The sequence below is a fragment of the Canis aureus genome, chromosome 28, assembly GCF_053574225.1.
Source record: "Canis aureus isolate CA01 chromosome 28, VMU_Caureus_v.1.0, whole genome shotgun sequence".
Lineage (NCBI taxonomy): Eukaryota > Metazoa > Chordata > Mammalia > Carnivora > Canidae > Canis > Canis aureus.
The window spans coordinates 38136981-38160000 of NC_135638.1; the positions used below are offsets into that span (position 1 = coordinate 38136981).

The 23020-nt window shown below is 36.4% G+C and overlaps 1 protein-coding gene across 6 annotated transcripts in view; it reads left to right on the plus strand.

The window, feature by feature from the left end:
- PCMTD1 (protein-L-isoaspartate (D-aspartate) O-methyltransferase domain containing 1) overlaps positions 1–23020 on the plus strand; it is a 68307-nt gene that overhangs the window by 22511 nt on the left and 22776 nt on the right. For 4 of the 6 annotated variants that reach the window (XM_077876962.1, XM_077876964.1, XM_077876963.1 and 1 more), the window contains 2 exons: positions 6890–7320; positions 20888–20990. In XM_077876962.1, coding sequence (XP_077733088.1) covers positions 7014–7320; positions 20888–20990 — 410 coding nt within the window. In that variant the 5' untranslated portion in view covers positions 6890–7013. Of the gene's footprint in view, positions 1–6889; positions 7321–20887; positions 20991–23020 lie in introns of those variants that run through there. The other 2 variants (XM_077876967.1, XM_077876966.1) reach the window with 1 other exon arrangement.

Here is a 23020-nt window from a genome sequence, read left to right on the forward strand (position 1 = left end):
CGATAAGAAGAGCAGATGTTTGGTAATTAGATGTTTGCCCTCCTTATACAGATTGGTCATTCAGATAAAAAAAAAAAAAAAAAGTTATGTCTTGGTAATAGCTGTCTTTCTGGGCCAGGCTCCTTACCTAAATTCTTTGAGGTAGTTTAAAGGGAGGTAAATGCTTTTCTTTAGTCTACTGGATCTTGATTGCCTTCAGGTCAAAATGGTCCACGTGCCAAAGTTGGCTGTGTCTTAATTGCCTTCAGCTCAAATGGTCCACATCCTATGGCACAGTTTGAGGAGACTTGTTCTGAACCCCTTCATTAGCCTCGTCTTTCCTTTTCTTTCTTTCATTATTCTATATTTATGTCTCATTACACCTATTTGCTATCATTGAGAAAATTTTTTCTCCCTGTGTAGTTGTCTCAACACTCAAAGTAGCCTTTGCACATGACTCCTGTGACAAAATCTTTGAGGGCATGAGGAAGAAAGATCCTTTGTTCATGCCCTCAAATGGTGTGTTCTCCTTTGGGTCACTAGTCTCCTTTACCCCAAAGCTGAGTGAGCTTTCTCCTCACCTTTGCAGAGAAAGGACAGCAGTTGGCTGCTTGCCACTGGTTGCTAGGAGGGAAAGAAAATGAGTCAGCATTCGTTCTGTTCCGACTCTGCGACATCTGTCTGCCATCTGTGGTGGTGCTTCCCACCTCCTTTGACTTGTCTTCAACCTTCCATAAAACATCTCTAAGCTGCCTGAAGGACACCATTATATTGTACTGGGCCTTCAGTAGATCGTCCCCTAACCAAATATGTTAATGCCACGTATCTTATTTTGAAAGACTAGCAAGCAAATTTTGGAACACTTTGAACATCATTTCAGGTGAGCTTATGTGAATGTATGTACCCCAAACACACATACTAGAAAGAAAATGCCAAGGAGTGAGATTGTGTTCTGTGATGAAATATGACAACTTCCTTCTCAGACATAACTGCAGATAAGCTGTTCTTTTACTCTATTCTGACACTTCTCTCTTTCGCATTTACCTTTTCTTCTTTTTTTAAACTCCTTATTTTACTTTTATTGTTTAATGCAAGACTTGAACATTCCTCTAATTTTTTTTTCTTTTCCATGTTAGAAAAAATGGCAACAGTGGGGCACCAAAAATGTGAGGAAAATAACAGAAATGCTGAGGCAAGGACAGACATTCCTGGATAACTAAAACTGAGCTGTACTCAAATATGGATTTAATGCCAAAATAGCAGGGAAATTAGAGCTCTGGGGAACCTTAGGAATCATAGGATTTATCCTCTTCTTTTCACAGGTGAGGAAATGATGTTCTGGAGAGCTGCCCAGAGTCATACAGCAAGGTTATCAATGGGACTAAGTCTAGACCTTGGTCTCTTGACTTGTATTTGGCACTTTTGCATGATTGAGATGGAATTATCTTAGAATTAACAAATATCAAATGCTTCCATGACTTAATGCTGCGATGGCTTTTTAATAGTGCTTGCCTTATAAACAATGAAGTATATTTCAAGTTAGGGGATTATTGAATTATCACAATATTTATTACAGATTTTAACTTGCAGACTCTTCACATATACATTAATTATAATACAAATTCACATATACATTAATTATAATACAAAATTCATGGCCTAGCATTTAGGGGAGTGTAATCATTTAGGGATTACATTTTGGTGCCTCCATGTGGCAGGGTATCACGCTTCTGGATTTTGGAAGAGTTTTTGATGGCATGAAAATGTGTAAGGCAAACAGAAGTTTGAAGTAATATATACAGTATAATACTAATGTGTTAGAAAGAAAGCATATAGGTGCTTAGTAAATATTAACAGTGGCTCTTTGAATATTAGGGTTATGAATAATTTTATTTATTGGTTTTCAAATTTTCTACAAGTGCACATACTATTGTAATGGAATCAACATTATAAAAGTGTAATTTATAATAATTTGTTTTCCACCCACTGTCAGAAACTATGGATATGGTGAAATGACTTGTCTTTGAAGCTCTGTAGTATAAATTCTTACTATATTATCTTTTTTGTTCTCGAACTTTTCTGCCATAGACTATTTTATTTATTAAATATGTTTATATTCCTTAGGAAATTATTTTCTATGTGTCTTTATCTTATTCTGGTCTAAAAAAAATACATACACCTATATTTCTGTCCCCTTTATTTTCAGCTTTATTTGTCAGTTTTGTTCAAATAATGCATGTACACAATTTAGAAAGTCAAGTGATACCCTGAAGACAAAGAATAGCAGTTCCTGGCTTTACCTGTTTCCACCTGGAAGCTCACATTCCAGAAGAAACTTAATGCTTTCAGCTGTTTCGTGGTAGGGAAATTACCTCCACATTGCTAAGATGCTTTTAAAAAATTCATTAATTTTAGATAGCATTTACTTTCTATAATCACAGATGAGGTATTAACTTCCATACCCCTCTTTACCTCTTCCTTCTCATCATCTTGTTGTGGTTAAAGGACTATTCAATTTGAATCAGCACTTGTGTTTTCAGTATTCTGACTATGTAAACATTGCCTTCCCTAGACCAAATAATGTATTATAATTATATTCTCTTTCTTTTACAGTTATGGTTTTTCCTTTACATCTTATTTTAAAATTAGTCATACAGTATGTCTGTCATTCTCTTTGCTGGCTCCATTGTCTATGGGGGGAAGTCCAAGCTCCATGTGTATGTGGCCTGCAAGCTTCATTTTTCATTCCTCTTTGTTGTTTGTTCTAGCCTCACCAAGCACTGCTTTCTATTCCTGTACTTGAGCACTACTGTACTATTTGTAGTACCTTCAGTGGGTGGGTGCATTGCCTCTTGTCTCTTTGTCTTTTCTGCTTATTCTGAACACCTTTCCTTCCTTCTGCCTCTGTACTTACCAGGTCTTCATATTTAGGAAAATCTTCCCATCATTTTGTCTCCAACCCCATGTTCGGGCTGGTGTTCCATGACATCGCTGTGTAACTCTACCACGGCTCTGCTCATCCCATTTTGTAGTTTCTCATGCAAGCTCTTTTCCAGAGGTGTTCTGAGGTCCTTCAGGTTTCCTGAGATTCTTCTAAGGGCTTGAGAAGTCAAGTACTGGGTTTTTCTATAACATCTGAAAACACTGATGTTTCGCTAAACAGGGCTTGTGGGAAAAATAGCCTTGGAGCATACCACTGAAAACCTGTGCAACTGTGTAACCAGTTTATCAACAAAAACAATAGCAGTCCTAATGACATTTCTAGGATAGCTAAATGTGCTGGGATTAGCATGTAGCATTACAGTCAGTCCTTCACAACCTTAAACTCTAGGGTTCATCTTCCTTTTTTGAAACTTAGGTCCTAGAAGTTAATTTACTTATGGATATAATTTTATTTGTATATATTTTTATCAAAATTAAAGAAATCTGAACCTAGGTATAGCCTTAATTTATCTGTTTGGGTTTCTTCTTCGTCTTTTTTTTTTTTTTTGTATTTGTATTTTTTATTTTATTTTATGTTATTTTAGATTTTATTTATTCATGAGACACAGAGAGAGAGAGGCCAAGACATAGAGAGAGAAGAGGCTTCCTGCAGGGAGTCCACTATGGGATTCGATTCCCAGACAGGGAACATCCCCTGAGCCAAAGGCAGACGCTCAACTGCTGAGCCACCCAGGCATCCCCCTGTCTGTTGTTTTAATCTAGAAACAGTGTCTTAACAGTTTTTTTCATCTGCATTCACAGCTTCCCCAGACCACTTGAAGAAACTGTACCAGCATCCGATTGCCTTAGAGGCAGGTACTCGATATTCTCAGCTTTTTGCTGAAAGTTTTCATAAGTTGCTAAGGTATCTCTAATATATGTAATCTTATACCTTCCTGTCACTTCGAACCATGAACATGGAAACCACCACAACTTCTTCATTATCTGCACATCATTGCCTTATAAACTAAATATATGAGCTAACAATTTGTGTTAAACATGATGCACTGTATCAGATTATGTATCCTGTTCCAGAAAACCTATCCTGACCACCAACCTCCTGGATACCCTAGAGCTTTGTGTTTAGATGTGTTTGTCTTTCCTATCAAACCAGAGGGAAGGGAGTCAGGAAATCTGGCTTCAAAGTATTATGCTGCTCCTTGTTCACGGGGTGATGTGTTTCCCAGCTTTTAGAGTACCTGATCTCTGGTCTGTTGTAGTAGGTCAGAAACACAATTACACATTTCCTAAAATGGAAATGTAATTCTCCCTCCCTTGTTAGTATCTGTGGCTGACTGTGTTGCATCTAATAGGTGCTTTTAAATTAGCTTCAACTCATGGATCTGTAGGAACTTGGGATCTTTCTGAAGTTGGATGTAAAACTTCTCATTCATTCATTTTTTAATTAGAGAGATGGGCCATAAATACAATCAGTTTCAAAAAAAAATAAATAAATACAGTTTCTCAAAAGGGTCCAGGCTTAAAAAAAAATCACTGGCCTTACAAGATGAAGATTTTATGGTACAACTATATGTAGTTTTCTTTACCTGCTTTCTTGCTTTAATACCAGCCATATCCTCAACCTTTAATTTAAATCCCTTAGTCCTTTAATTGCATTATATAATCTGTGCCTTTTTAAGGAAGATTTCCTGGGTCCCTGGATCTACTTTGCTCTGGGCTTCTGTAGTCCCAACGTAGTCACATGCATTGTAGTACCCTAGTCCTTTACAGATTGTTTCTACTTGAAAGTGGGCATGTGAATGCCTTCCTCCATAGGCTTATCGTAGCTTTTAATGAGAGAATATACAGAAAACAGTACAGTGTCTGTCAGCAAATGGTAGTAGTTCTTGTTGGTTTGATGATGATTCTTGCCTTTCTCACCAAGAGTGTACACTTTTGTGTAGTGAAGTCCACATTTGTTTTGCTGTGGTAATTTTGTACTGGCCAGGTTAGAGAAGGATTAAGGTCACTCTGTGGAATAATTTTTCCAACTAGTAAAATACAGCATTTCCAGTAGGGCCATTAAATGTGTGCATAGTCAGAATTAGGCTTATAAAGTCCTAAGGTAGGTACCACACGGGAGACTCACAGAAGCTGCCTCCTAGTCTAATATAGCCACTTTTTCTTTCATCCTGGGAAGGCATTCACTCCGAGTAATTGGCCTCTAATTTGTTTAGAGAACAAAACAAAACTCCCCCATAACAAAAACAAACTTTACATGCTAGAATTGTGCTCAGCAAGTTGAAATGCTTGGGCTGTAAAAGGATGCCCAAACTAAGACCTGTTGAAGGAACAGTGGATTGATGTTGCCAGTTGCACTATGTGCTGGGAAATGCACTCATTGAGGAGAGTAGTGCTGTGGGCCCATATATTTTTTTCAGTTACTTCTTTTTTGGGTATAGGGGATGCATTGGAGCCAGCTAGGTTTGTATAAGTGAGTTTGAATAAGTTAAATAGGAATGAGACATGAGTTCACGGTATTTCCTCTGCTCAGATAGTTTAAGGAGATCATAGGAAAATACAAAAGAGGACACAGGCAGGCAGTGGGGACAGGGGCAGGACTTGGTGAGACAGCTGCCCCAGTAGTGCTGGAGCAGCTCGGTGCCAGAGGTGTGAGGACCTTGATGAAGCTCGAGGTTATCATTTGCTTTTCTTCTCTAAAGTCAACAGTAAGGGTACAGCCTTGCCAGAGTAGGCTGTCATAACTCTTTTTTTTTTTTTTTACGATTTTATTTATTTGTTCATGATAGACACGGAGAGAGGCAGAGACACAGGCAGAGGGAGAAGCAGGCGTTTTGTGGGAGGCCTGATGCAGGACCTGATCCCAGGACCCTGGGGTCACGACCTGAGCCGAAGGCAGGAACTCAAACACTGAACTGCCCAGGTGCCCTGGCTGTCATAACTCTTGTTTTTGGTCACAAGCATTTCAGTTTTCACTTTCCCTCTTCCTGATTTATTAATTCATAAATTAAGTATTGTATGAATTTATTTATTGACTATAGTTGAATAAAAATTAAATTGTATTCATTATGATGTATTAAAATTTTTATTTAGTTTATCAAATTGCAGTTGTGTCTCATTTAAAGATGCTGAATTTGACTTTAAAGAAGTTTGTTGTACTTATACATATAACATATGTTCTAGTGCTTATACTATTAAAGTTGTTAATAAAATTTGTGGTCTCCTTATCACTACAGGGTTTACCAAATAAAACAATTTTAATATATATGTACTTGTATGTGAGTGTATTTTAAAGGTGGATCTGTTTTGTTTCATTTTTTATATTTTGTATTCAGTTGGTAATATGTTACTTTGTGTTAACATTTTGAATTTATGTGGTGCATTTAGGATGTTTAGCATATAGGTGTTAGATTTTTTTAAGTGTAGAAGTTTTAAATCAATCAAGTTATTCATGCATATTAAACTAGACTTACCACCTGGCTTAATGCTTAAGAACATGTTTTTTGGAGTCTGAAAGACCTGGGACTATGTCCCAGCAGTGTCACTTTCTAGAGCAGCTCTGTTTGGTATAGCAGTAACTGGCCACGTGTAGCTATTAAGCACTTACTTGAAGTGTGGCTAGTGTTCCTGACTGAATTTTAAATTGTATTTAATTTTAATTAGTTTTTGGTCTAGGTAGCCACATGTGACTAATGGCTATCATATTGGGCCTCACAGTATGAGGTGACTTAACTCTTTTGTGTCCCAGATTTCCCATCTATACAGATGAAATCAAACTTATGCTATCTTTTGTGATTGTTAGAAGAATCAATAAAATAGTAGATTTAAGGAACTTTAAAACCATTCCCAGAACAGAGTATGTCCTTGAAAAATGGTGGTTATAATGACTATTATATATTTAATAAACTGGAATTACTTTCCTGTGAGCATTAATTTAAACCTGTTTATTTTTATTCTTCCCTTTCAGGATTAATTTATTTTTGGAAATCAAGTGCAATATTAAAGGGAAAACAAACCACACTACATTATTGGAAGCCATTTCTGCTAATTTTATTACATTTTAAAATTTATGATTTGATTTGAATTCTATCATGGGAGGAGCTGTGAGTGCTGGGGAAGATAATGATGACTTAATTGATAACTTAAAAGAAGCTCAGTATATCCGCACTGAAAGAGTGGAGCAAGCCTTCAGAGCGATTGATCGCGGAGATTACTATTTGGAAGGCTACCGAGACAATGCTTACAAAGACTTAGCCTGGAAGCATGGGAACATACACTTGTCAGCACCTTGCATTTATTCTGAAGTTATGGAAGCATTGAAACTTCAACCAGGATTGTCTTTTCTTAACCTGGGAAGTGGAACCGGATATTTAAGTACAATGGTGGGCTTAATTTTAGGTAATTTTATTTTTGTAAAATTTTATTTTAAAAAGTAAGCTTTGTGTTACTGTTTATGATTTACAGGGTTTGTAAATTTGTCAATCTTTGAATGTATATCCTCGGAGTAGTTCTCTTCCTTCCTTAAGTGTGGAATCACAAGATAGTAGTAATCTTTTTTTTTATTCTCAGCCCTGACCCTGAAAGTTAGCTTGTGCATTTAATCCTAGGCTTAAGAAGCCCTTGGGACTGTTTTTCCAATCATTGTACTTAAAATTGAACAACTGGTAGGCAGGAAACTCAGGGATATCATGTAATCTGTCTCAGGTACAGGGTTGTGACTGCTGGCATAGACAATTCAATAGTCATCGATGTCCCATTTTAAATGGAATGGTGCCAGGTTTTTGATAGAAATACAGGAGTATGTGGGTGTAGAGTATATGGCACTGGTGAGGCAGAGCAAGTATTTGGGAGAAAAACAGAAGAGAAGTATATGTCAATAAGCTTTCAGCATACCTACTGTTTGTTCTGTCAGGTATTATTCCTGGTACACGTATACAGCAGTGAACAAAAGGGACACATAGCTCTGCCTATGAGAAGCTTACTGTATGCTTACTGTCAGGGTGAGGTGGTGTTTAAAAAACTTCACATAGAGTAACTCATTTAATGTTCCTGAGAATCCTGTGATGTACACACTATTAGGATTCCCATGTGTGTAGGTGAGTAAACTGAGGCACAGAGAGGTTAACCTGCCTCAAGTCACAGAGCTAGGAAGTGACACCTGGGAAATACAGAATGTAGGTTGAAAAGGCATGGATGGAAGAAAATATGTGTTAAGACCTTAGGATGATGTTGGAGGGTGAACAACCATTATTTTTACTAAGCCACTTGGTATTTCCTGAGTGCTGCTGTGTGACAAGCCTTAAGGTAGAGCCTCAAGGCCCATAACATAGACTCTTGTCCTTGAGTCAGACTGGTGGGAGTGGAGAGACAAGAAAATCAGCCATTCTCATCTAGTGTGATAAGTGCTACCGTTGAGGCAAATGCCCGAGTTATAGGGATGAGACTGGTTTAAAATTCAGTTGCAGTGATGGAGAATCATTGAAGGATTTTGAATAGAGAAATGAATATACTCTAGCGAGGTGACTCTGTGTCCCAGGGTGCTGAGACAGTTTTAGTTTCTCTCTCTTGTCCTAGCATCAGTATTTATGATATCCTTATCTTTCCCAAAGTCCTAGTTTTGACAATAAATTATGTAGTCACATTAAGTGACTTTTAAGGCATTTTCAGGCCTGAAATTACTTTTTCTTACATATTAACCAGTTCTTTACTTTCTTTCCTATTCATGGAACCTGCAGTTTATTTCATAAAAACAACGGAGTCAGTTCCTAATACATAATACAACCTAATACATAAACAGTCTATTTCATCCCACTACTAAGTTTCTGATACATAATGGTATGCCTAAAAATAGTAGCCAATTATTTTTACCAAGAAGGAAATCAGCTCACATTTAAATTTGGTAATTCCTGAGACGGGAATTTCTCTGCAGGTTGGGAACCCCACATAATCTATTAACTTTTGAAAAAGGGATCTCAGGGTTTGAGACTCTGTCCAAATTGAAGGAACTTAATTGAGGGAGTAAGTAGAGCTTTTAAAAAAAATGGGAGTTTCCTTCTTGAAAGTGCATTTCTTTTTTTTTTTTTTTTTTTATTTATTCATGATAGTCACACACACACACAGAGAGAGAGAGAGAGAAAGAGGCAGAGACACAGGCAGAGGGAGAAGCAGGCTCCATGCACCGGGAGCCCAATGTGGGATTCGATCCCGGGTCTCCAGGATCGCGCCCTGGGCCAAAGGCAGGCGCTAAACCGCTGCACCACCCAGGGATCCCTTGAAAGTGCATTTCTTGACCAGCTCTGGCAACTTCAGGCTGGAGTCCAGGCATCCTAGCATGTCTGGCTAGCCTCAGATCACTTGTTACCCTGTGTCCCACCTCTCTGGCCCTGTCAGCTGGCTCATGCCGAGGGAGGTCAGTCTTAGCCAAAGGCCTTCAGGGAAGTGGGGGCGGAGGTCATAATTAGCAACCTTGCTAGCAATGAAATTGCCCCCTTAAACTTTACTCCTCAGTCTCTGTTCCAAGAGATTAGATTCTGTGGTCAGATGCTTTTGTAGGCTGACCTCAAACTTTATTGTAACTTGAAAACCATACCAGAGGGCTGCGTGGATAAACAGACCCCTGTGAGTGATCCACAATGCAGTAGAGATTTCCCCCCTGTTATAAGGCTCCGGGGAGGCATGGTCCTTAGTTACATGTATGACTATCGTTACTGGACATTATTCCAGGATTTATCTGTGTGTGACTCTGCGGTTGAGACCAAGATAAAGTTCAACTCTTTTTGATGGGAAATGATCATTTGGTGAGAAAGATAAGAACTCTTTAAAGGAGAAGGAAAGTCAGAAAGAACAGTCTGTAAAACAGTGATTACTAACAGCTAATAAATCTTGGATCTGTCTAGCTTCTGAGGAAGCTTAATGCTTTTGCCCCTCCCCCTCCCTTTATGGTTTGCTTTGTGAGCGTTTTAAGTCAAGGAGGTGGACCCAAAGAAAGGTGCTTACATGTTCCCTACAATATCTGAGTACAGCGAATCAGATTTGGCTTTGTTGCTTCACAGTGACCTTACTAACAGAAGTTTTGTCCTTATTAAGTAACTGTAACATCATGGCTCTAAGCCATGCTTCTCTCCTGGTCACAAGATAGGAATGACAGGTGCTCACCATAGGCAGGGATTCTCATTGACGACATGCTGAGCATGCTCTGGAGGAACCGTGTCTAAGGGCTAACTAAGGCAGGGAGAGCAGAGTGTCTGTGATTTGGTAATACAGATAGGAGAAATGCTCATTGACGGATTGCCACTGCTGCTCCCTCTGGAAACACACCTGTAGAGGACGGGAAGCCATCTTGTGAGAGCTTTTGTTCAGTGACAGGAAGTTCGGTTTATCTTAACTTCAGGAAATTTCTTGTGATTGAAGTACACCCGAGGCAGTTATTCATAAGTGGAATAACTTCCACTCATAAGTGGAATAACATTCATTTATCTTGCTCCAGACCTGGAGAATGGATCACTCCAACTCCTAATGTGCCTCATTTAGACAACTTCTGGTTTTACATTAAAGATAAATTCTTGTTCACTTGTTTCTCAAGACTCCTCCTAGAACTAAGGATTTTCACAAAGAATCAAGTGCTTAATTCTCTCAATACTGTCTTTCCCATACCTAGGAAATCCCATTGAAAAATTGGTCCAAGAGACGAGGGCTCCTAAGTCCTCTGTTTCCCAGAGGTGAGTTATGAATATCAGGTCTTGAAAGCAAGTTGGTCTGATCATCTTTCTGATTCAGGTAGGGATGGTTTTCCATTTAGATCCTTTCTGCTTAGAGATTCACTCCCATTTTCTTATATACCCATAATATAAAAGTTATAGCTTTCTTATGAAACCTATAATATGAGAGTTCATCCAACTTAATGGCTTTTTCTTAGTCACTTGACTAGTTCCTGAGTTAATAGAAATGACTGGAGAAACTGCCAGAAGCATTCCAATATCATGTTTGCCACTACCTCAGCACTACATTAGTTTCTAAAGGTAAAACAGTTGGCAAGCTTGTGTGATAAACAGGCAACCACATTATATTGTCTAATGCTGCTGTGTTGTCCAAAAGGCTGATTAGGTAAGCTACATGTTGCTATCATATTTGTTCTCCATAGTCTTTATCTCTTTACCAGATGTTATTAAATGGACCTTATTCAGCTGCCCTTAGATTGCCTTTGACTCAATCAAGATACTTATTTTTTAGCTCCCATTTTAGCCCACCTTCTCCCTTTAATAAGATGCAACTTACATGCAGTAAAGTTTGCCCATTTTAAGTGTACAGTTCAGTGAGTTTAGTAAATTTGCAGTTATGTAAACATTACCATAGTCCAGCCTGAGAATGCTTCCATCACCCCCAAATAGATCCCCCATGCCCTGCTGAATCCACTCCTTATCCCCACCCCAGCCCCTGTCAATCATTTACCTATGTTCTGTTTCTATAGATTTGTCTTTTCTGTACATTTCATATAAATAGGATTATATAGTATACTGGCTTTTGTGTATGGTTTCTTTGACTTAACATTATGTTTTCAGGGCTGCTGTAGCATGCATTAGTACTCCATTCCTTTTTATGATTGAATAATACTTCACTGTATGGGCATACATTATTTTGTTTGTCCATTCACCACTTAACGGACATTTGGGTTACCACTTTTTGAGTATTATGTATGATACTGTTAGGAACATTCAAAATGTACAAATTTTTGGGTGGACATCCATTTTCTTTTTTCTTTCTTTTCTTTCTTTCTTTTCTTTTCTTTTTCTTTCTTCTCTTTTCTTTTCTTTTCTTTTCTTTTCTTTTCTTTTCTTTTCTTTTCTTTTTTCTTTCTTTCAGAGAAACAGAGAGAGAGAGAGGGACACAGACACAGGCAGAGGGAGAAGCAGGCTCCATGCAGGGAGCCTGACGTGGGACTCGATCCCTGGTCTCCAGGACCACGACCTGGGCTGAAGGCGGCACTAAACTGCTGAGCCACCCGGGCTGCCCTCCATTTTCATTTCTCTTGGATGGATTCCTAGAAGTGGAATTGCTTGGTTCTATGTTAAGTTTATGTTTAACTTTTTTTTTTTTTTTTTTTGGTAAAGTTTTACTTATTTTGAGGGAGCCTGTGCACAGGAAAGAGAGAATCTTTCAGGCAGACTTCCCTCTGAGTGTGGCTCAATCCCAGCTCATTTGAGATCATGACTTGAGCCAAAACCAAGAGTTGGACACAACCGATTGAGCCACCCAGGCACCCCATGTTTAACTTTTAAAGAAATTATCAAAGTATTTTCTAAAATGACTGCACTGGTTCTAGTTTCTCCACATCTTCACTGGTGCTTGTGTGTTTTTTGTTTTTTTGTTTTATTTTTTAGTAGCTATCATAGTAGCTATCTTGCTGTGGTTTTAAGTTGCACTTCTAATGATGTGGAGGAGCATCTATTCCTGTGTTTTTTAGTCATTCCTGTATCTTTAATTAAATGTCTTTTCAAATTTCTTCCCCATTTTTTAATTAAGCTGTTGGGTGTTCTTATTGAGTTGTAAATGTTCTTTATAGATTTTGATTCAAGCCCTTTATCAGAAATACTGTTTTCAAATGTTTTCTCATGCTCTTTTAAACGCCTCTTTTTAGAAATCTCTTGGCTCACTGTGAGCCAGACAATCAGGGAGATCCCTAGTGTTCTTCAGCTCCCCTCCCCCTTTCTTTTTGTTAAGACAAAACATACTCTGTAGGTTCTCAGGGTTCTCTTTGTAGAGTATATTTTCTGTATTAAACCAAACCTCAGTTTTTCCCCTTTTTTTTTTTTTTTTGAGGATATTTTGTTTTTACTTTTTAGGAATTACAAAGGCTCTTGGTATGTGCTTTATTTTGGGCTCTGAGTAAATCTGTTTTGAAAAGAACCATTTCATTTAGACTAGTCATATTTTCTGAAATCAGTAAGGCTACTTGCTATTTAAACCATTCTTCTTAGTCCCAGTTAGGCTTCTCTGCATCCTTTCTTCTGCCAACATACCCTGTATTGAGTTGCCATTATTTTTCTGTATCGTAGGGTTTTCTCCCCACTCTTGCTTCTGGGTATGGAGTGGAACTCATTACTCAACCATCTCTTTCATTGCTGCTACCTCTAATAATCAACACATGATTTTTGTGTTTGGGATATTACTGCTAATTATTATTGGGTAACAAATGGTAATAAAAATATCAAATATTAGGAAATAGTACAGGTTTTAGAAATCTTAAGGTTTTCATAGTAATTTCTGGTTGTATTTCCTCACACTGTTCTTCAAAGTTGTAAAGCAATCCCTTCAGTGGTGTGAAAAATCTTAGGTGGTTCTCTGTGCATCTTGAGTTTTTATTTACCTTTAGGATTGACTCTACCCAACTCAGATTATCATTGTATCAAATACAGTTGATCCCTGTTATTTGTGAATTCACTACACCATAAAATTTGTAAACTTGAGATCAGTACGTGGTGGTTTTTCTTTTCTTTCTTTTTTTTTTTTTTTAAGATTTTATTTATCCATTTATGAGAGACACAGAGAAAGGAAGAGAGAGAGGCAGAGGCACAGGCAGAGGGAGAAGCAGGCTTCCTGCAAGGTGCCCGATGTGGGACTTGATCCCAGATCCCAGGATCATGCCCTGTGCAGACGTTCGACTGCTGAGCCACCCAAGCATCCCTGTACATGGTAGCTTTTAAAGCCATTTGTGCATATGTCTGCAAATACTGAACTACTAAATACTGAACCATTGCTACTTAGGGAAACATGTACATTCACATACCTCAAATTGTTAATAATCTTAACTCCTAAAAACCTAACCTCTTCATTTATTTGCTTTATCTTATAAAAGAGAAAATGAGCTTCCAAAATATTAAGAGATTTGCCTGAGAATGGCCCAGGAAGGGCCAGAAATGGGTCCTAGAACTAGAAGGAGCAGCAGGTTGTGCTGTACTGTTCCTTTCTGTCTCCATTCTCTAAATTTTCACCCTATTGTGTTTCTCATTCTGCTGAAAGGTACTTTTTTTCTACCAAAAATGACTCAGGTGGAAACCTGAATATCAGAATCTATTCTCTCTTTAATTATGTTTTGTGAAATAGGTAACATATTGGTAGGGTTAAAGAAATCCAAAAGAATCAAAAGGCATACTCTATTTTTAATTTTTTTTTTATTTTTTGAGAGCGAGCGAGCGAGTGAGAAAGAGAGAGAACGCTGCATTCGTGTGGGGGGAGGGACTTATGGATGGGGGGGGAGGGAATCCCAAGCAGGATCCATGGCTGGAATGGAGCCCATCTTTGGGCTCGATCTCATGACCCTGAGATAATGACCTGGGCCCACATCAAAAGTCAGATGCTCAACCACCTGAGCCACCCAGGTGTCCCTCAAAAGGCATACTTTAAAAGGTTTTCCTTTTCTCTATTTTATCTAGTTGTCTTCCCACTTCAGGAATAGATTCATAGAGCCTGGAATACCTCGACATTGCATAATACTCATATGATTATAGTTGACCTGAAGTCATAATTTTCTTAGGTACATAAAGGAAAAGATGTATTGCATTTTAGAAGATTCCTGTCACAGCTGAAATCACTAAGAAATTTCTTTTGAGTGGAATGTATTTATTGCTAAGTCTTCTGTGGAATGCCTCATTCTGTGATAATAACTATAAAAAAAAGTTGACATATACTTAAGGACTTTCGTCTGTGTACTTTATATTTAAATTAAGACATGAAAAATATACGTTTTAGGCTTTGTATATTTCATTTGCCTCAGTCTTGGCTGTTAATCCTTTAAGTTTGGGACCATAGCTACATTTTTATACTTTATCATTCTTTCAAAAGATATTTATTATATTGAACATTGTGCCAGCTGCTGAGGATACAGCAGTGCACAAGACACATCCTATAACTTTGAAATTATTCATATCCTCTCTGAACTAGTAGTAGAAGTGTGATGTCAATTGCATTGGCCATTCTTTTCATTTAGTTCACTATTTATTTTGTGAATTGGTCAGTATGCTGGCCCCAGCATCTCTTCAGATATTTTACAAATAAAAACCCAGTGGAATGAAAGAGCTGCTGAAAACGGCTTCCAGGGGAAATTTACTGTATTAAAAAGAATATATAGATCAAGAACTAAAGCTGTTTAAATTAGCTTTTAAACCTATTTTCCATTTTATAGGTGAGCACAACTTTTTCTTTATTTACTGAATTTACTGTCATAGAAACTTAAATCTGTATTTTGATGTTCCACTAGATGTATGAGATAGTCATAAGTTGTGAACATATAGACTTGAGTATTAGCCTGCTGAGTGGAAATATGTAAATGAGCTGATTGTGATGTTTGTTTTGGTATTTTAGACATGCAATTTACATAGGGGCTTGGATTCATTTTATGTAAACCAGTATGTTCAGATTTTGTGTCAACATAGATCTTAAGATTCAAGTATAATAAAGAAAAGCAGCACTTACAAATCCATCAGCTGAGAGGAGTTCAAGGGACTGGAACTCTTAACTTTCTGGAAAAATTTTCAGGATTTGCTTCATGAGGTCTTTCCTAAACCTAGAGAGCAGAGAACCAAGTCTCCAGTCTAGTCATACATATATCCAGCTAGCTTCAGAATGGTTACCCTAACGTGGCCAGACTCAGTAAACATTTTGACAGTGTTTGTTTTTCTTTAATGTGCTCTTTTTGTGTAATGTAATAGGATGGAGAAACCATAAGAAATTAATTGTATCTTAAGTGTCAGTTCATGAGGTCTGTTTCTTTGTATCTGGTTAATGATTAACTTATCTTTTGCTGATTCCTTTTACTCCCCTTTGCTTTATCTACCTTTGCACTATTTTATGTCTCTTTGTTACACTTCAAGGTGTTCACAGAGTGAAACCTAATACTGTTGCTTACCTGTTACTGTCTCTGAATTCTTATATACTTATTTATAAATCTTCCCAAAGATGCTTTATTTTATACAACTGAAGTTAGTAATAAAATGACGTTGGAACTTATTAAAAGATGTTTTTACATTATATATTTCGGTTCTTATGAGAAACATTACCCTAGTTTCATAGAAATCAAGTAACTGATTCACATGCTCCCTCTTGTGGTAAAAACTTAGTTTTATCCATAATGCTTTTATTTGTAGTTACTAACTCGTGATAACACTTTACCGATGAGAGCAGAGATTTGGGTAGTCCAAAGAGATTTTAAAAATTGGGAGGATGTGGCTTGTGTGCTCAACTTGGGCTGCATTTACGGTTATCTGCTGGGCCTGGGTCACACCCTGGGAGATTCCCTCTGCCTGTCTGGGGTGGCAGCCAAGCATTTACAGTTGAAATCAAATTAAATTTAATCTACTTTTAAATATAATTCAAAAATTCCCACATATGCAGTCAGGGTTAAGAACTATTTAGAGGTTAGGATTTTGCTTCTACAACTAGTCACTTTTGTATACAAAGAGAGGGCACGTAATGATTTATAAATTGCACCCATACTATACTTTATAGTGTGTGAAGCACTTTTATGTAATTTACTTGATTTTCCCAGGAACTCATTTTATGCAATAGGAAAGACTTCAAAGGGTAAGTTACTGGTCTCTGATTATAAAGCTGTTAGGAGAAGGAATCAGGATTGGAAATTAAATCTACTCTTTTTCTTACTGCTCCGTGGAATGCAGATCTGAGTCCTCAGTTAAAATGATGGATCTTAAATTAGCTCATCTTGAGAGCTCTTCTAGTTACTTTTCAGGAAGTAGTTTTTGCCTGTGGCTGTGTTCTGTAAAATAGCTTTACACAAAATACTGAAGGTGCTAAAAACTTCATTAAAACATTGTGTGGAACTCTCCTGATTTCCCTGGACTGCCTTAGGCCAGCTCTACCCTCCATACTATACTCAAAACAGCCTTTCAGGGTGTCTCAGAGAAGGAAGCTGTAGTATTAGGTGTAACATAGGGTCAGCATTGATGTAAAAAGATCTAGATATTGTAGAGACACCTAAACCTGATGATTATTGACCTTTATATAACTTACATGCTTTAATTATTGACTGATGATAAATGAACTAGATTAGCTCCAACTGCTACAAAGGAAAAATAGTTTATAGATTTTATTGGAATTCCAATATTGAAATTTTGTTATATTTATTATTGCTCTTAATAAATAGGCCTTTGCCAGCCTTACCAATCATGTCTAATATTACATAGGCTACCTAGGTTTTTCTAGTAACTATTTGTCTTAATAAACTTTGACTTCTGTGTATATTTCTATTTTTTCTCTGTTTTCCTATTAAAGATAATAGTCAACTGTTGGTACTTTTATTTTTCTAATAGGTATTACAAAAATGATGCCTTTATCATTTTATAGAAAAACTTCTTCACATTGTCAAATACAAAATAGCATTGAAAACTATTGAATACAAAATTAAGTTTATGCTTCATCTGTTAGATGGTGTTAGAAAGTGTTGACGAATACTGTCTTTTGGATACCATTTAATTTTTTTTTCTTTTTTTTTTTCTTTTTTTTTTTTAATTTTTATTTATTTATGATAGTCACAGAGAGAGAGAGAGAGAGAGAGGCAGAGACACAGGCAGAGGGAGAAGCAGGCTCCATGCACCGGGAGCCTGACGTGGGATTCGATCCCGGGTCTCCAGGATCGCGCCCTGGGCCAAAGGCAGGCGCCAAACCACTGCGCCACCCAGGGATCCCTAATTTTTTTTTTCATTGACCTTTCCATTGTACCTTCCTGTCAGAATTATTTTCTACTGTTTCTTTTATTAATTTGAAAATCTTGTTTTCTGCTATCTCTTTGACTAGCCTGCCTGCTTGCTTGCTTGCTTGCTTGCTTGCTTTCTTTCTAGAAATTTATTTATTTATTTGGGAGAGAGAAGAGTGCACAGAGAGAGAGGGAGAAGCAGGCTCCCTGCTGAGCAGGGACCCCCCCTCCCCCCACACACACACCCCTTGGCCCTATCACCCTATGTGGGGTTTGATCCCAGGACCCTGAGATCATGACCTGAGCCCAAGGCAGATGCTTAACTGACAGAGCCACCCAGGTGCCCCAAGCCCATTATTTTTTGATTGAAAAAGTTACATATGGGTATAGTCCAGAGATTTTAGACAAAAAGGTGTAATGATGGAAATGTCTCCTTCTTGCCCTAGAGCTTAGTCCCTTTCCTAGAGGTAGCGATGTATACTTTTAGTTTTTTGTGTTTTATTTTTCTGTTCTATTTAATATAGATGCCAAATATGAGTTGTAATAAACAGTGTCACAGTACATTTTTATCATACACTTGATGTGTTCTAGTTGCATATCGTATTCTAAATAAATGAGATACTGGTGACATTGCTGTTTAAATTCTACCTTTTAATAATGCATTCTTTTAAATTTATTTTCAATATGTCAATTATTATTCAGTTTATGATAAAGATATGTCGGTGATATTTAAATTAATACCATGCATTAAAAATCATAAATGGTGTTTTTGCACTAGAAGTTAATACATAGAATATTCTGCTTGTCTATTTATGATATTGCCATATCCTTTATATGTTAATAAAATTGTTTTAATTTTATATCAAAGTACTATGAAATACAAGTAATGTGAAAAACATTCTTAAGAAATTTTCTTAATGAACTTTAACCTTATTTCCAAAACTTGCCACTTTGGTTTTAGACAATAAGCAGAAAGCAAGGAGAAGAAAAAGAGACCAGTGGTGTCTTTTAGTGATGAACAACCTGTGTAGTCCCTTTGTTCTAGAACTCTGAAAGTCAACTCTCTTTGTTAAGAAAGCAGTTTGAAAGACTGAATAGAAACTTGATTTTCAGATTCTTTACTGGACACCTTTATTATAGTGCTTATGCATTTGGCCTTAACAGGAAATGTCAAATTATACAGTATTGTTGCTTTTCATTGATCTTTTACCCATTTACCCCTAATTTTGTTTTGTTTTGATAAAAATAGGTGATTAGCTAGATTATTAATAAAAATATGAAAGTTTCTGTTCTACATTAAATGGATCACGGTTAAAAGGGTAAAAGAAATTCTTCAACCAGTATTTTCCTTATAATGTACATAATATTAAATAATTGTGGTTTAATTTGAGTTTTTTTTTAACTTTTTTTTTTTTTTTAAGATTTTATTTATTGAGAGAGAGAGCAAGAGAGAACATGAACAGGAAGGGGAGGGAGAAGCAGGCTCTTCACAAGTGGGGAGCCTGACATGGTGCTCCATCCCAGAACCCTGGGATCATGACCTGAGCTGAAGGCAGACACTTAACCAACTGAGCCACCCAGGTGCCCCTAATTTGAGTTTTTTAAACGAGGGACTCTGTTCAGGATTTCCTAGTATTCTTTGTTTCCTTGTGGAAATTCAAGTTATCAAAATATTCAGATTCCGTATAAATTAAAAAGAGATGTCACCATGTGTTCTTCTGTAAGTTTATTTTGTAGGTCATTTTTATTCTTGAAAACAGCAAATTTTTGTTTGACTCAGTTTATAGTAATAATAAGGAATTATAAGAGGTCTTAAATGCTCTCAGATGGATGTTTCAGTTTTCAGATGAAGACCAGTAGTTCAACTGTAAGGAAACAAAAAATCAAAACATTTAGGATTGCATAGATCAGAATAATTTACTTTGAAAGTATAAAAAACATTACAAAGGGAGTTAATTCTATCTGTTGTGTTTTGATGGATCAAATACCGTTTTATTTAACCTTTTTACCTGAGTACATTTTTCAAGTAGAACTAGTTTTTTTTTTTTAATAATACCAATCAAATGCAATCTGATACAAATGTAGTAGGTTAAAGGATTATCTGATTTTGGCTTAAAGATAGTCTCTAAACATTTTGGTTTATTTTTTATAGTTAGGTAGTTCTAGATCACTTTTTTTTTTTTTTTTAATGTGTCCTCTGACCATTCAAACATGATAATTGATGACTGATTTTTTGTTATTTAAAAAAATCTTAGAGGTCATTGGAACTCCACTTACATTGTATTTTTAATGACATTCAGTAGGGAGCATATTGAGTTAATTGGTTCCTAAGATGCAAGATACAGAAAATAAGTACATATAAGATAAGGAAAATAAATACATACACACACTTTTTCCTAGGAGACCAATTTCAAAATAAAAATAAAACAAAAATATAGGGTGGAAAACCCTGTTTGGCTCAGTTTTGGAAGTTCAAAAGCAACTCGCCTAACTAGATGAGATTGTGTGTTACTTTCATGTACATCCTAGGGCAGGCAATAATGCACAGTAGCTTTAGGAAATGTGAATCCCGTTGGTCATATTCTCAGCGATTATACCACGACCACTTCCTGGGCTGAGAGAGCTCTCCTTTTCCTCATTCCTAGAATGTCACTTATCCATAGCTATGGGTAAAAAGAAATACTAAGTGAAGTGTGCTAGAACAGGAAAGTAAAATCAGCTCTGCAATGAAGTGTCTCAGTGGTCACATTCTGCTAGACATTGGGAGCTCCTTTTAAAGGCTTAGAATGTGGTCTTGGCACTCCAAGAATTTAGTATGTAATGGAGTGATGTGAGATACTTCTATAGCATCTGTGTTAACACATGGTTTCAGGCATTTTAGAATTCTCAAACTTTTAACAAATGGTAAGTGAAAAATGTGATGGTAATGAACTTTTACTGTATATAGGAATATGATTATTTCTTTGTCAATGTTGTCCTGACAGATAAGCTACTCCCCTGAGAGTACTCTCTGTAACTTAGTCTTTGTTTTGTTTTTTTTTTTTTCTTTCTTTCTTTTTTAAATTAAAGCTATGTAAATAGTGAGATTTCCATTCAGCTTTTTAAGTCTGGCCAGTAGACGTGCACATATTTAAGCCTTTTAAATGCTCTTGTGGTAGATAAATGAGCAGAAATTAAAAAAGCTCTGTAAAGACATATTTTATATATATATGTATATAAATAAAAATATATTTTATAAAAATGCTGCTGCTACAATTGCAGGTCCTTTTGGAATAAATCATGGGATTGAGCTTCATTCAGATGTGGTGGAATATGCCAAGGAAAAATTGGAGAGCTTCATCAAAAATAGTGATAGCTTTGATAAGTAAGTATTCTTATCTATAGTTTTGGTTTGAAAGCAGTTGATAAGTAGATACATATTGACATGTCTCTTCCTCAGTGCTGTTAGTTTATTGACCTGAATTGCTCAGTTGAATGCAGCAAAAATCAGTGTGTATAAAATGACTGAAAAATGAAGTTAGAAAAATTATTTGATGCTATAATTTTTGTTCTATGTAAGTCTGTAGATTACAAATAAATCACTTCTAATTCTGTATTACTATCACTTTATGATCCTTTTTTGGTCTTTTTATATTATTTGGCTTTGGTGACAGAAATTATAATAGTGTCCATTCTAGTGTTTTGATGATTTCCTAGCAGTTTTCCTAGTAATTAGAGTAATATTCCCATCATTAAATATCATACAAGTACCTTTTCTGAAAATACAATATTCTGGCATTAGAAAATTTTGTCCTGGAACAGGTTTTATGCCTTTGGAATGGTAATTTAATAGTTCTTCCCTCTTTATTCATAAAATAAGAGGGATACCTGTTAGCATACAAAGGGCTTTCTTAAAATGTTCAATTACCTTATAATATAGCTAAAGTTAGTTATTATAGAAATACATTGATATATTTTTTGATAGGGTTGTGTTTGAGCAATTTTTTAGAAAACGATTTTTTTTTTTTGAACTTGTATTTTTGAAGAAATACTGCACAGATGTTGGTTCTTAGCCTGGCAGGAGAGTCTTCTTGGTGTGTAATGTTCTAAAATTCAGCAATGATGGAACTATGGAGCAAAGGTGTCTTCTGCTAAAGTCTATGAACTCTGTGAGATTATTTAAAATTTGAGGACATTTATATCTCCCAACTAGTGATATTTTTAAAGAAAGAAAGTCTTAAAAAGCTTAGAACACTAGCTTAGAACCCAGTCACCTTAGATAGCAAAGTTTTATTACAAAACCAGAGTTCCAATTCGGCTTGTTAAGAGTGGGTTTTCTTCACTCACCTCTAGACCCTGGCCATGACCATGAAAGGTGAGAAACTTGTGAGTCTGAATCAGGGCTGAGGGCTTTTCTCTGGAGAGTTTTAGGCTTGAGACAGTACCGCTAAGGACAGAAAAGACCCTGCGAATGTCTGCTGGAGTATGTTTTCCTTTTCTTCCCCTTCTCTGCCTTTTCTCTCCTGCCCCTTGCCCTTTGCCCGTGTGGCACTTGATTGGTTGAAGAACAGAATTGCTGCAAAATCCTTGGTGTTACAGAGGGAAGGGGAGGTCTTGTGTATAGATAAGTGTGATTGTAATTGGGTTATTAAAGACTTCAGTCAGACAGGCTTGAGAGAATTGGAAAATTCTCAGGTTTTGAAAATGATCAGGTTTATTTTGTTCTAATTAATTCAATGTGTTTGAGCAGGCTACTTGAATTTTCTGCATCAATTTGCTGAACACCATCTTTTATTTATGCTTGTTTTTATAAATAATTAAAATTTAATTCACACTTTGAATCATTTTGCAAGTGCTTACCGTGTTGGTTCATATTCTCTTTCCAAGAGTAGCATATTGTTTGACAGAAATAAAAAAGTTTTTAGCTGTTATTTTATAAAAAATTGGTATTCAATTTTACCATTCTTTTGTGTTTAGTATTTTTGTCTGGTGATTGGTAGCATGTTAAATGCTTAAGATGTAGACATGAATATTTTTTATATTGTTTTTAGAACTGTAGAATTTTGAATTTATTGAATTCCTATTATATTTTGATGCTGAAACAGTATACACATAAGGACTTTTTGAATACATTTGAACTTAGAAAATATACTATTAGAAATACACTTAGAAAAGTACTATTAGTAAAAGCCAATGTTTACGCCTATCATAAGGTTTATTATATATTAGATAGTAATACATTTCAGGCAGAACACATTCAAGGGTGAACCTTGAATCACTGAAGCACCTCTACACAAGTATCGTTGGAGCTCAAGTTTATTGGTGGCAAATGGGCGTAGTCCTGGGAAATAACTAAAATATGTCATTATTCAAAGCATTTCTATGTTGATGAAATTTACATGCTAAATAATCCAT